This window comes from Manis pentadactyla, chromosome X (assembly GCF_030020395.1).
Source record: "Manis pentadactyla isolate mManPen7 chromosome X, mManPen7.hap1, whole genome shotgun sequence".
Taxonomy (NCBI): Eukaryota; Metazoa; Chordata; class Mammalia; order Pholidota; family Manidae; genus Manis; species Manis pentadactyla.
In genome coordinates, this window is record NC_080038.1 from 35,001,505 (window position 1) to 35,015,744 (window position 14,240).

General features: G+C 37.1%; 1 protein-coding gene across 2 annotated transcripts in view; it reads right to left on the reverse strand.

Annotated features, from left to right (window-relative positions):
- MED14 (mediator complex subunit 14) overlaps positions 1-14,240 on the reverse strand; it is a 79,681-nt gene that overhangs the window by 35,738 nt on the left and 29,703 nt on the right. For both annotated transcript variants that reach the window (XM_036895347.2, XM_036895346.2), the window contains exons 11-12: positions 6,508-6,633; positions 2,622-2,700 (exon numbers count right to left, since the gene is read on the reverse strand). In XM_036895347.2, coding sequence (XP_036751242.1) covers positions 2,622-2,700; positions 6,508-6,633 — 205 coding nt within the window. The remainder of the gene's footprint in view (positions 1-2,621; positions 2,701-6,507; positions 6,634-14,240) is intronic.

Sequence of the window (14,240 nt, forward strand, 5' to 3'; positions counted from 1 at the left end):
GCTATACCATTTAAGCTCATGATCAGCAGGTTCACCTTGTTGAAGAGGATATATAGACCAGTTAGGGTGCTGCTGCCTGTGTATTGTGAGCTGCAAGTGGTACAAACTGTGTTGGTACAAACTGTGTACTAGTCATGTGCTGTAAAACCATGCTACATAACATGACATTTTAAGGGTAGTTTGTCAACAATCACCAAAATATATAAAATCTGGAAAACATTTTTTTCTTGGAAAAACTACTTAAATTTAACTGCAACTTCACAGAATCAATTGCTAGAACTGGTTACTAATGAAGGAATAAAGATACATTTTGAAAATATGCCAATACTTGCTTCATTTTACATAAAAGTTAAAAATGAATATCCTGAACTTGATAAAATTGCTCTCAAAGAAAAACATTTTTTGAATGTTTAAACAACATGAACATGAGAAGAAAACAGTAAGAAAAACATAGGGAAAGTTAAGACGTGTTATCTCCTGTGATTAGCATCATCAATCCAACTTAGATTAAGTTACAAGCAAGAAACAAGCTCATTTGTCACATTAAAATTCTAAATACAAGATATGATAAATATACATAAAGTATATATAAATTATAAATACAAGGTATTCTTTTCAAAGCATGTATGGAATTGCTATTTTACTCAACTTTTTATTTTGTCATGAATTATGTATGTGTCATGGTATGTATGTGGAACAAAAAATTTGAACAGAAAAGTGAATTTTCTCTATTAACTGCCTATATGTACACTTTCAATGAAAAACATGTACAGGTTCAGAATTTTCTATTCTTTTTTTATATTGTTTGCTCTGATCACATTTATTGAAATGTAATTTTATGTCGGTTGGCTCTACTAATAAATTGCAGCTTATATTTTGTACATTTTTTCATTTCCTTTTTCTAGAATTTGTTTTCATTGTATATTATAAAAAAGTAATCACATGAACAGATGCTCAACATCATTAGTCATTAGAGAAATTTAAATAAACCACAGTGAAATACCTCATCATACTCAACTAAGGTGGCTGCAGCCAAAGGCAGTTATAAGTGTTGCCAAGGATGCAGAGAAATGGGAACCCTTATATGCTGCTGAAGCAAACATAAAATCACACAGCTACGTTGGAAACCGGTCTGTCAGTTTCTTTAGAAAGTTAAACATAAACTTACTGTATTACTCAGCAATTCCACTCCTCATGGAATGAAAATCTAAGTCCACATATAGACTTGTACACACATATTCATAGCAGCACTATTCATAATAGCCAGAAAGCAGAAACAACCAAATGTCAATCAACTGATGAATGGAAAAACAAATCCATACAGTGGAGTATTATTCAGCTATAGAAAGGAACAAAGTACTGTCACACGCTACAATATGGATGAACACTGAAACATTATGCTAAGTGAAAGAAGCCAATCACAAAAGACCACATACTTTAGGATTCCATTTATATGAAATGTCCAAACGGAAATCTACAGAAACAAAAAGTAGATTCATAGTTGCCTAGGGCTGAGGCTAGGAATGGGGATTAATTATAAAGTAGCACGTTTGTGAGGGGACAGACATGTTTTAAATGTTCTAAAACTAGATTGTTTTTTGCAAAACTTGGTAAATTTACTACAAGTCATTAAACTGTACAGTTAAAGTTGGTGAATTTTATGGTGTGTAAATTATACTTTGATGGCTATTTCAAAAAGATTAATGTCCCATGATAGATTAGTGATAAACTAGTCATTCACCAAAGATCATTTGAGAAGCACTATTATAAGTGACAACCAGGAGACCTTTCTTCTTTATGTGAGTTTAGGGTACAGACATGCATGTTGATAAACTTCAGGCTTTGAGGACTTAGTTTTCTGGTGTTAGGGTATATTTCTGCTAGCTGGAACTGCCAGATAAACAACCTCAAGTTATGCAAGATCTGAGTTATTAAGCATTTAAGTATTTAAACACTGCTTATTTAGCTAAAATGCACAAAAAATGATGCTAAACCACTAAAACCTTTAGAAATTGTTACCAAGAGTAATGACTATCATTTTTCATCTACAGATAAACTAAACAGATGTTCAGAAGAAAGGGCATATATTATCTATCTAAGGGCATTAAAAAGCCATGTCCTTTTAAAGAAAAAATTACTAGATTATACTGAATTCTTCAAATATTTACAAAAACAAAACAGGTAAAAGGAGAAGGATCGGCTGGCTAGAAGATCACAAAATCAACAGATCTCAGGAACAGTCTAGCCTCCCTCTCCTCCATCTGCCCGTTTTGGCTTTAATCTCTGAAATTTATTTTTATACCTTGGAATTTGTTTAATTTTTTAAAAGTTGATTCTTCTGAAAGTGCCAGCTTGTAGATTCATACAATGAAGATTATCCTGGGTAAAAACAGAAAAGACTCTACTGCACCAAGCACTACATACAATAAAATTTTTTTATCATGTTATTTGTAAAATGCTTGTACAGGAAAACACATGATAAGCAACTAAGTGCCAAAAGGTGCTCAAATTTCGTATCATAAACATTAAGGACAGTGATGATAAAGAGTAATGATGAAGAAAATATCTTGTCAAAATAAGTTTCTATTTTTAGTCTTGAGCTACTAAATAAATAAGCTTACTTAAGTTGTTGAATCCAAGGAATGATCCTTTTCATATCATCATTCACAGACTTCTCCATGTCATCCAGTGTGGCCTGGTCTACAGAATAAAGCACTTCATTTATTAATTGCTTACACAAGACACAAAATATCTAGGAAGCCCAAAGCTTAAATGAAAATTACTGTTTTAGGCAGAAAGTAGTGTTATTTTTGACTCAGAGAAAAATAAATCCATCATTAGGTGTAAATTAACCTGACTTGTTTTCCCTCTTTAACATCTAGAGAGAGTTATAGTTAAGACAACTAATTAATAGCAAATGTACATTAGCAGGAAGAATAAGTAACAAGATATGAATTAGTTCTTTGCCCATATTTTAACTCCCAAACTCTCAGTCCAGTTAACTGAGAGCAATTACATGAGCAACACTGTGGTTACTAGATTTCCCCCATTATTAAGTCCCCACCACATACCCCATTACATCAGCGTAGTAAGATGCTATAGAGTCACTACTTTTCTTCTCTGCACTATACTGCCTTCCCGGTGGCACCCGGCTACATTATGTGTGCTAATCGTAATGCCCCTTATCCCTCCCTTCCCACCTATCCTCCCCAGCCCCTTTCCTTTTGGTAACTGTGAGTCCATTCTTGGGTTCTGTGAGTCTGCTGCTGTTTTGTTCCTTCCGTTTTGCTTTGTTCTTATGCTCCACAGATGAGTGAAATCATTTGGTACTTGTCTTTCTCCACCTGGCTTATTTCACTGAGCACAATACCCTCTAGCTCAATCCATGTAGTTGCAAATGGTAGGAGTTGTTTTCTTCTTATGGCTGAATAATATTCCATTATGTATACGTATCACATCTTCTTTATCCATTCATCTTACTGATGGACACTTAGGTTGCTTCCATTTCTTGGCTATTGTAAATAGTGTTGCAATAAACATAGGGGTGCATATGTCTTTTTCAAACTGGGCTGCTGCATTCTTAGGGCAAATTCCTAGGAGTGGAATTCCTGGGTCAGATGGTATGAGGAACCTCCATACTGCTTTCCACAATGGTTGAACTAATTTACATTCCCACCAGCAGTGTAGGAGGGTTCCCCTTTCTCCACATCCTTGCCAACATTTGTTGTTGTTTGTCTTTTGGATGTTGGCCATTGTAACTGGTGTGAGGTGATATCTCATTGTGGTTTTTTTTTTTTGCGGTTTATTTATTTTATTTTATTTTTTTTGAAGGTTTTTTTAAAAGTTTTTTATTAAGGCATGACTGATATACACTCTTATGAAGGCTTCACATGGAAAAACAATGTGGTTACTACATTTACCCATATTATCAAGTCCCCACCCATACCCCAATGCAGTCACTGTCCATCAGTGCAGCAAGATGCCAGAGATCCACTATGTCTCTTCTCTGTGATACACTGTTCTCCCCGTGATCCCTGACACCATGTGTACTAAACATAATACCCCTCAGTCCCCTTCTCCCTCCCTCCCCACCCACCCTCCCACACCCCTCCCCTTTGGTAACCACTAGTTCATTCTTGGAGTCTCTGAGTCTGCTGCCGTTTTGCTTCATTGTTATACTCCACAAATGAGGGAAATCATTTGGCATTTGTCTTTCTCTGCCTGGCTTATTTCACTGAGTATAATGTCCTCCAGCTCCATCCATGTTGTTGCAAATGGTAGGATTTGTTTTCTTCTTATGGCTGAATAGTATTCCATTGTATATATGTACCACATCTTCTTTATCCATTCATCTACTGATGGACACTTAGGTTGCTTCCATTTCTTGGCTATTGTAAATAGTGTTGCAATAAACATAGGGGTGCATATGTCTTTTTCAAACTGGGCTGCTGCATTCTTAGGGTAAATTCCTAGGAGTGGAATTCCTGGGTCAGATGGTATGAGGAACCTCCATACTGCTTTCCACAATGGTTGAACTAATTTATATTCCCACCAGCAGTGTAGGAGGGTTCCCTTTTCTCCACATCCTTGCCAACATTTGTTGTTGTTTGCCTTTTGGATGTTGGCCATTGTAACTGGTGTGAGGTGATATCTCATTGTGGTTTTAATTTGCATTTCTTTGATGATTAGCGAAGTGGAGCATCTTTTCATGTGCTTGTTGGCCATCTGAATTTCTTCTTTGGAGAACTGTCTGTTCAGATCATCTGCCCATTTTTTAACTGGATTATTTGCTTTTTGTTTGTTGAGGTGCATGAGCTCTTTATATATTTTGGATGTCAACCCCTTATTGAATATGTCATTTATGAATATATTCTCCCATACTGTAGGAAGCCTTTTTGTTCTACTGACAGCGTCCTTTGCTGTACAGAAGCTTTTCAGCTTGATATAGTCCCACTTGTTCATTTTTGCTTTTGTTTCCCTTGCCCGGGGAGATATGTTCATGAAGAAGTTGCTCATATTTATATTCAAGGGAGTTTTGCCTATGTTTTCTTCTAAGACTTTTATGGTTTCATGACTTACATTCAGGTTTTTGATCCATTTTGAGTTTACTTTTGTGTATGGACAGTAATCCACTTTCATTCTCTTACATGTAGCTGTCCAGTTTTGCTAAAACCAGCTGTTGAAGAGGCTGTCATTTCCCCATTGTATATCCATATCCATGGCTCCTTTATCATATATTAATTTACCATATATGTTTGGGTTAATGTCTGGAGTCTCTTTTCTGTTCCACTGGTCTGTGGGTCTGTTCTTGTGCCAGTACCAAATTGTCTTGATTACTGTGGCTTTGTGGTTGAGCTTGAAGTTGGGAAGTGAGATCCCCCCTGCTTTATTCTTCCTTCTCAGGATTGCTTTGGCTATTTGGGGTCTTTTGTGGTTCCATATGAATTTTAAGGAAGAGAGCCCTCCATACAAGTCAACCATGTTGGCAACCAGATCTCAGACTTCCAACAGCCAGAACTACGAGAAAATTAATTTCTGTTGTTAAGCCACTCTGTGGTTTTGTTATAGCAGCCTGAGCTAAGACAAGCATATATCCCCTAAAATAACAATGATTGCCAATAGGTAACTATTTTTTGCTTCTTCCCCATTTTTATATTTTAGGTTTTTATTTATGAGTGTATACTATGTTAATAATCAAGAAAATAGTTAAAATAAAAAGTCTTGAAGAATAAACAATTGCTTTGCTGATTTGGGACCCATAGTCAGAAGATAACTCATGAATGAGTCACATCATTTAGCTATCATAAATGTGATGTGATTCAAAGCAATGAGGACAGCTTTCCATGAGCAGTTGAAAGAAAATCTATCTTTACAGCCATATACTATAACCAGAAAACCTTTTATTATCATCAAACTATCTTGCTTAATAGTAATTTCAAATAGTAAATGTGCCAACATATTCAAGAACAGTGTTCCATTAGCAATATAAAAACTATGTTCCTAATATTTCATCATTTCAGAATAACAACTTGGTAATAGAACATGTTAGAAATCAAACCTTAATTTCTATTGTGTTTAAGCCATAAAAAAATCCTTTCCTCCAGGGTTCTGTATCCCAAGTCATCTTAGATGTTTTTACTGTCATAAATATGTTCTTCAGCCATTAAAGACATTAGAATCCCTTGGAGTCATTTCCATGTCACCCAACTATTAGTGATAAAATAGCTAACTTAAAATCAGTCATCATCATTATTACTTTTACATAAGAGAAACAGCATGAATGCACCTGATGCTGGAAAGTTTAACTTTTGGTGCAAGAAAATTTAAAGTAGAATTAAAATGGGCCCAAAGGAACAGATATCAGTCAGTTTATTCCTTCCATATCTACTTTCTACATTGCTTATACCAACACCCCTCCCCTAATATATAATGGCAGGAACTTTTTATTTTGCTTTTGTTACAAATATTTTTCCTTATACTGAGTGACTGTATCATCTAGTAACTTACCAATTCCATAAAGCATCAATTGGAACATTCCAGAGTGCAAATCTACAAAAATGTGTAGACACTCCGAATTACCACAAGGCTCCAAGATGGGAACAACGAGAGCTGGAAGTGCAGTCTCTATGGAAGCTGAACAATTAAGAATTAAAAATTATATTTCTATCTGAATATTAATAAAAAATTATTTCTCACTGAGTAGAAACAACCAACTATAGAACCATCCTGAATGTTAGAGGAAAACCATGATTTTGTGAAACTGGAATAGTACTAATATGTCAATTAATAGCTTGAATGAAGAATGTAATCTTCAAGATGACTTGAAACAAACATACCCATCTCAAATATTACAGCAAAAAAAATTCCAAGATTTCTTTAAAAAGGTTTAAAATAGCTAGTGAAAATTTAACCCCACAGTGAGCTGAGTTTCAGTTTTGCTTTCACTCAGTAATTACTAATAATTCATTTCCTTAAGGATTTTCTTTTTGACATAGTGGGAAGAAAATTAGTTGTTTGGTAAATAGGATAAATTTCATCTATGGCCTAAATATTTTCAATGCTATTCTTCATAAAGAGAGGTTTTCTGGTAATTAGAGCCCATGTGTTTAAAGAAACACTTGAAACCTATTTAATGCTATTGATTATACTGGAAAAATTTTTTAAGTTATTTTTTATATACCTCATTTTCAAGCCACAGATGAAATAAGAACACATAGGCAATTGCTGAAAACAAATTCCCAAAGCTGCCAATATATTTGTTCTAGAGTTTCATAGTAATTCTACCAGGCCCAATTAACTTTTCCCTTAATCCCACAAGTTGGCAAAACAAAATCCAGTGAAGGAGCAAAGCATTGAAAGCACGCCACATGCTTATCAGATTAAGGAGATGTAAAAGGAATATGCTCTTCTGGTTACCACGTTCCTCTAAGCTACAGCACAGAAGAAAGGCAGGTAGTAGGGAGAGTGGTAATGCAAGCCCAGCCTTTCACCAGGTGTGACTTCTCTGTGCTACTTTGTTAAACAAGGACAGTAACATCTTCCTGTCCATGCCACGGGTCCTTAGGAGGAGGAAATAACAAGTTTGCAAAGCTGCCTTCAAAACCAAAGTGCTCAACAATGTATATTATCTGTACCGCTTTATGAGACAAAGAAACAAACTAAAACCTCCTATTATGAATTTGCAGTAATTAAAATGGGTAAAGTTACCACTGGTACTGTCTATACAAATGATCAAACAAATAAAGCAACAAGATTGCAGGAGACATATTTAACCAAATGAAAAAAAGTTGATTTTAAGTACCTAAAACATATTTGTATACAAATGGTTAACATTCAGGTCCAGCAGAACTCTCACGTAAAACAAATGAACAAAACACCAAACAAGACAGAACAAAAACCAAAAACCAGAAAGGCACAAACAGGAATATTTTATGATATTTTATAATTCAGACCAGTGCAACAAATTAGTTCAAATCATATTTTGCTGACTTTACTGTTTTAATATAATAAAAAGTGCTTACAGATGTGAACCAGGGTTGCTGATTCTTAAAACATACATATCTATACTGTTATAATTCCTAATGGGATAAGGATATATTAAATATTTTTAAAATGTAGCCACGGTGTAAAACTAGTTTTGACAGTTGGGATAACAACTATAATTTCCATCTGTCAAAACTAAGTACTATTGAAAAAAACAGGGCATCAGAGAAGAATACATAACACAGTCCAAACGATAGAAGATACTTGGATGTATATTTCTGAATGTATTTTATGATCACCAATGCCCATATTTTTCTTCACAAAAAATAAAATATATAAGGCCCTAAGCTTTTAAAGGCAATAGGTTTTAAGGTATCCAAAAATGGAGAAACTTATGAAGAAAATATAGAAGGGAGAATTAAAGGATGTGTTAGATGGTAGGACTGAACCCTGCTTTTTCCTGCAGCAGTAATATATACCTATCTCCTCTTTTATTTCTATCTCTTTATTGAGGACAAGATGAAGAATGGACCAACAGACAGTAACATCAAGTGTGAAGACTGAAGAAAAGCAACTAAGCCCAATTTGCAATGACTGTGTGTGGCTCACTGCTTCCAAACTGATTTTGATACCCTAATTCTGGTGCAGACAGAGTACAACACAAGGGAGAGTGCCCGACTTTCAAGAGTCAGGCAATGCTGCAAAACGGACCACACTGCAAGTTACCTTTAGTGACTTGCACTGCCTTTCTGAATTTCTCTCCAAGTCCTGCCTACTCTTCCCTGAGGCATTCACACCCCCACTTCCCACTCTCAAAATACCACATGCTGCCATCTGAGCTGTCCAAAGCCCACTGTCTGTAGATTCATTCCCCTAGCCTCCTTTGAAATGTTCCATTCTCCAAGCTATTCATTTCCTCAACTTATTTCAGGGAGGAGCTGTAAGAAAAGTCAGGTGATTGCACTAAGGGATTCCAAGAACAGTCCTTGGTCCCAGTAAAAGATCTGCCTAAAGCATGCTTTCCTATCACAAAAGATTATCAAGTAAGACTACACGAAGAGTATAAACACATGAACATGAATTTTAAAAAGTTAAGGGAGAGGAGCCATGATGGCGGTGTGAGTAGGGCAGCGGAAATATCCTCCCAAAACCATATATATTTTTGAAAATACAACAAATACAACTATCCCTAAAAGTGAGACGAGAAGACACAGTACAACGACCAGGCTACATCTACACCTGTGAGAACCCAGTGCCTCACGAAGGTGGTAAGATACAAGCCACGGCCTGGTGGGACCCAAGCATGCCCCCGACCCCAGCTCCCCAGTGGGAGGAGAGGAGTCGGAGCAGGGAAAGAGAGGGAGCTCAGGACTGCTAAATACCCAGCCCTAGACATCCACACCAGAAGCACAGACACACAGTGCATGGTGGGCTGGATATTAGGGAAACAGAACAGTAAAACCTGAGAGTGGGTTCTCACAGCCGGCACCCCAGGGACAAAAGTGCCTTTTGAAAGTTTTAAAGGAACAGGAACCTCACAGCTGGATGGAAGCATCCCGGAACACTCAGCGTAGCAGCTGGGAAACCCAGGGAACTCCGGGAGCCCTAAACCCCTGGGCAGCAGCGGAGCTCTGAGGTCCCTCACAGCGATAAACAGACTCCCACATGTTCCCCCTACAGCCTGGCCCCGCCACAGAGCAGCAGCGGCCTGAGACCGGCCACGCCCACAGCAGCTGCACAGAGCCTCCTGCGCAGCCACCCGGGCCAGAATCAGAGACCCCGTTGCCGTGCAGCTGCCCAACACAAGTTGCTAGGGGTCGCCGTTCTTGAAGGAGAGGAAGGTGACAAGCAAGCGGGAAGAGACTTTGTTCTCCCAGCTGACACACGTGCCAACTGCCCACAACTACCTCTATCGCCATGAAAAGGCAGAAGAATCTGATACAGAAAAGAATAACCTAGACATCCCCTGAGAAGGAACCTGGGGAGATAGATTTAAGCAATCGTTCTGAAAAAGAATTCAAAATAAAGCTCATAACAATGCTGATGGAGCTGCAGAGAAAAATGCAAGAGCTAACGGATAAAGTTGGGAGGGAGAATACAGAAATAAAAAAATCTCTGGAAGGACTTAAGAGTAGACTGGATGAGGTGCAAGAGGTCATTAATGGAATAGAAATCAGACAACAGGAACACAGAGAAGCTTAGGCAGAGAGAGATAAAATGATCTCCACGAATGAAAGATAAAGAGAACTGTGTGACCAATCCAAACAGAACAATATCCGCATTATAGGGGTACCAGAAGAAGAAGAAGAGAGAAAAAGGGATAGAAAGTGTCTTTGAAGAAGTAATTGCTGAAAACTTCCCCAAACTGGGGGAGGAAATAGTCGCTCAGACCAAGAAAGCACACAGAACTTCCAAAAGAAGGGACCCAAGGAAGGTAACACCAAGACACATAATAACTAAAATGGCAAAGATCAAGGACAAGGAAAGAGTATTAAAGGCAGCCAGAGAGAGAAAAAAGGTTACCTACAAAGGAAAACCCATCAGGCTATCATCAGACTTCTCAACAGAAACCTTACAGGCCAGAAGAGAATGGCATGATATATTTAATGCAATGAAACAGAAGGGCCTTGAACCAAGGATACTGTACCCAGCACGATTATCATTTAAATATGAAGGAGGGATTAAACAATTCCCAGACAAGCAAAAGTTGAGGGAATTTGCCTCCCACAAACCACCTCTACAGGGTATTCTAGAGGGACAACTCTAGATGGAAGCACTCTTAAGGCTAAATAGATGTTACCAGAGAAAATAAAATCACAGCAAAGAAAGCAGACCAACCAAATACTAACTAAAGGCAAAAAATAAAATCAACTACCCACAAAAGCAGTCAAAGGAAACACAAAAGGGCACAAAATAAAACACCTAACATATAAAGAATGGAGGAGGAGGAATAAGAAGGGAGAGAAATAAAGAATCATCAGACTGTGTTTATAATAGCTCAATAAGTGACCTAAGTTAGACAGTAAGACAGTAAAGATGCTAACCCTGAACTTTTGGTAACCACGAATCTAAAGCCTGCAATGGCAATAAGTACATATCTTTCAAAAATCACCCTAAATGTAAATGGACTGAATGCACCAATCAAAAGACACAGAGTAATAGAATGGATAAAAAAGCAAGACCCATCTATATGCTGCTTACAAGAGACTCACCTCAAACCCAAAGACATACACAGACTAAAAGTCAAGGGATGGAAAAAGATATTTCATGCAAACAACAAAGAGAAAAAAGCAGGTGTTGCAGTACTAGTATCAGACAGAATAGACTTCAAAACAAAGAAAGTAACAAGAGATAAAGAAGAACACTACATAATGATAAAGGGGTCAGCCCAACAAGAGGATATAACCATTATAAATATATATGCACCCAATACAGGAGCACCAACGTATGTGAAACAAATACTAACAGAATTAAAGGAGGAAATAGAATGCAGTGCATTCATTTTAGGAGACTTCAACACACCACTCACTCCAAAGGACAGATCCACCAGACAGAAAATAAGTAAGGACATAGAGGCACTGAACAACACACTAGAACAGATGGACCTAATAGACATCTATAGAACTCTACACCCAAAAGCAGCAGGATACACATTCTTCTCAAGTGCACATGGAACATTCTCCAGAATAGACCACATACTAGGTCACAAAACAAGCCTCAGTAAATTCAAAAAGATTGAAATTCTACCAACCAACTTCTCAGACCACAAAGGTATAAAACTAGAAATAAATTGTACAAAGAAAGCAAAAAGGCTCACAAACACATGGAGGCTTAACAACATGCTCCTAAATAATCAATGGATCAACGACCAAATTAAAATAGAGATCTAGCAATATATGGAAACAAATGACAACAATACAACACAAAGCCCCAACTTCTGTGGGACGCAGCGAAGGCAGTCTTAAGAGGAAAGTGTATAGCAATCCAAGCATATTTAAAGAAGGAAGAACAATCCCAAATGAATAGTCAAATGTCACAATTATCAAAATTGGAAAAAGAACAAATGAGGCCTAAAGTCAGCAAAAGCAAAGAAGGAGGGACATAATAAAGATCAGAGAAGAAATAAATAAAATTGAGAAGAATAAAACAATAGAAACAACCAATGAAACCAAGAGCTGGTTATTCGAGAAAATAAACAAAACAGATAAACCTCTAGCCAGACTTATTAAGAGAAAAAGAGAATCAACACACATCAACAGAATCAGAAACAAGAAAGGAAATATCACGACGGACCCCACAGAAATACAAAGAATTATTAGAGAATACTCTGAAAACCTATATGCTAACAAACTGGAAAACCTAGAAGAAATGAACAACTTTCTAGAAAAATACAACCTTCCAAGACTGACCAAGGAAGAAACACAAAACCTAAAGAAACCAATTACCAGCAACGAAACTGAAGCGGTAATCAAAAAACTACTAAAGAGCAAAACCCCCAGGCCAGATGGATTTACCTCAAAATTTTATCAGACATACAGAGAAGACATAGTACCCATTCTCCTTAAAGTTTTCCAAAAAATAGAAGAGGAGGGAATACTCCCAAACTCATTCTATGAAGCCAACATTTCCCTAATACCAAAACCAGGCAAAGACCCACCAAAAAAGAAAATTACAGACCAATATCCCTGATGAACACAGATGCAAAATTACTCAACAAAATATTAGCAAACCGAATTCAAAAATACATCTAGAGGATCATACACCATGACCAAGTGGGATTCATCTCAGGGATGCAAGGATGGTACAACATTCGAAAATCCATCAACATCATTCACCACTCAAAGAAAAAGAAAGAAAAAATCACATGATCATCCCCATAGACGCTGAAAAAGCATTCGACAAAATTTAACATCCATTCATGATAAAAACTCTCAACAAAATGGGTATAGAGGACAAGTACCTCAACATAATAAAGCCAATATATGATACACACTCAGACAACATCATACTGAACAGTGAGAAGCTGAAAGCTTTTCCTCTAAGATTGAGAACAAGACAGGGATGCCCATTCTCCCCACTGTTATTCAACATAGTACTGGAGGTCCTAGCCATGGCAATCAGACAAAATAAAGAAATACAAGGAATCCAGATTGGTAAAAAAAGAAGTCAGACTGTCACTGTTTGCAGATGACATGATATTGTACATAAAAAACTCTATAAAGACTCCGCTCCAAAACTACTAGAACTAATATCCGAATTCAGCAAAGTTGCAGGATACAAAATTAATACACACAAATCTGTTGCTTTCCTATACACTAACAATGAACTAATAGAAAGAGAAATCAGGAAAACAATTCCATTCACATTTGCATCAAAAATAATAAAATACGTAGGAATAAAGCTAACTAAGGAAGTGAAAGACCTATACCCTGAAAACTACAAGACATTCTTAAGAGAAATTAAAGAGGACACTAACAAATGGAAACTCATCCCATGCACTTGGCTAGGAAGAATAATTGTCAAAATGGCCATCCGGCCCAAAGCAATCTACAGATTCAGTGCAATCTCTATCAAATTACCAACAGCATTCTTCAACAAACGGAAACAAATAGTTCAAAAATTCATATGGAACCACCAAAGACCCCAAATAGCCAAAGCAATCCTGAGAAGGAAGAATAAAGTGGGGCAGGGGGAACCTCACTCTCCAACTTCAAGCTCTACTACAAAGCCACAGTAATCAAGACAATTTGCTACTGGCACAAGAACAGACCCACATACCAGTGGAACAGAATAGAGACTCCAGACATTAACCCAAACATATATGGTCAATTAATATACAATGAAGGAGCCATGGATATACAATGGGGAAATGACAGCCTCTTCAACAGTTGGTGTTGGCAAAACTGGACAGCTACATGTAAGAGAATGAAACTGGATCATTGTCTAACCCCATACAGAAAAGTAAATTCGAGATGGATCAAAGACCTGAATGTAAGTCATAAAACCATAAAAGTCTTAGAAAAAAACATAGGCAAAAATCTCTTGGACATAAACATGAGCGCCTTCTTCATGAACATATCTCCCCGGGCAAGGGAAACAAAAGCAAAAATGAACAAGTAGGACTACATCAAGCTGAAAAGCTTCTGTACAGCAAAGGACACCATCAATAGAACAAAAAGGAATCCTACAGTATGGGAGAATATATTCATAAATGACATATTCAATAAGGGGTTGACATCCAAAATATATAAAGAGCT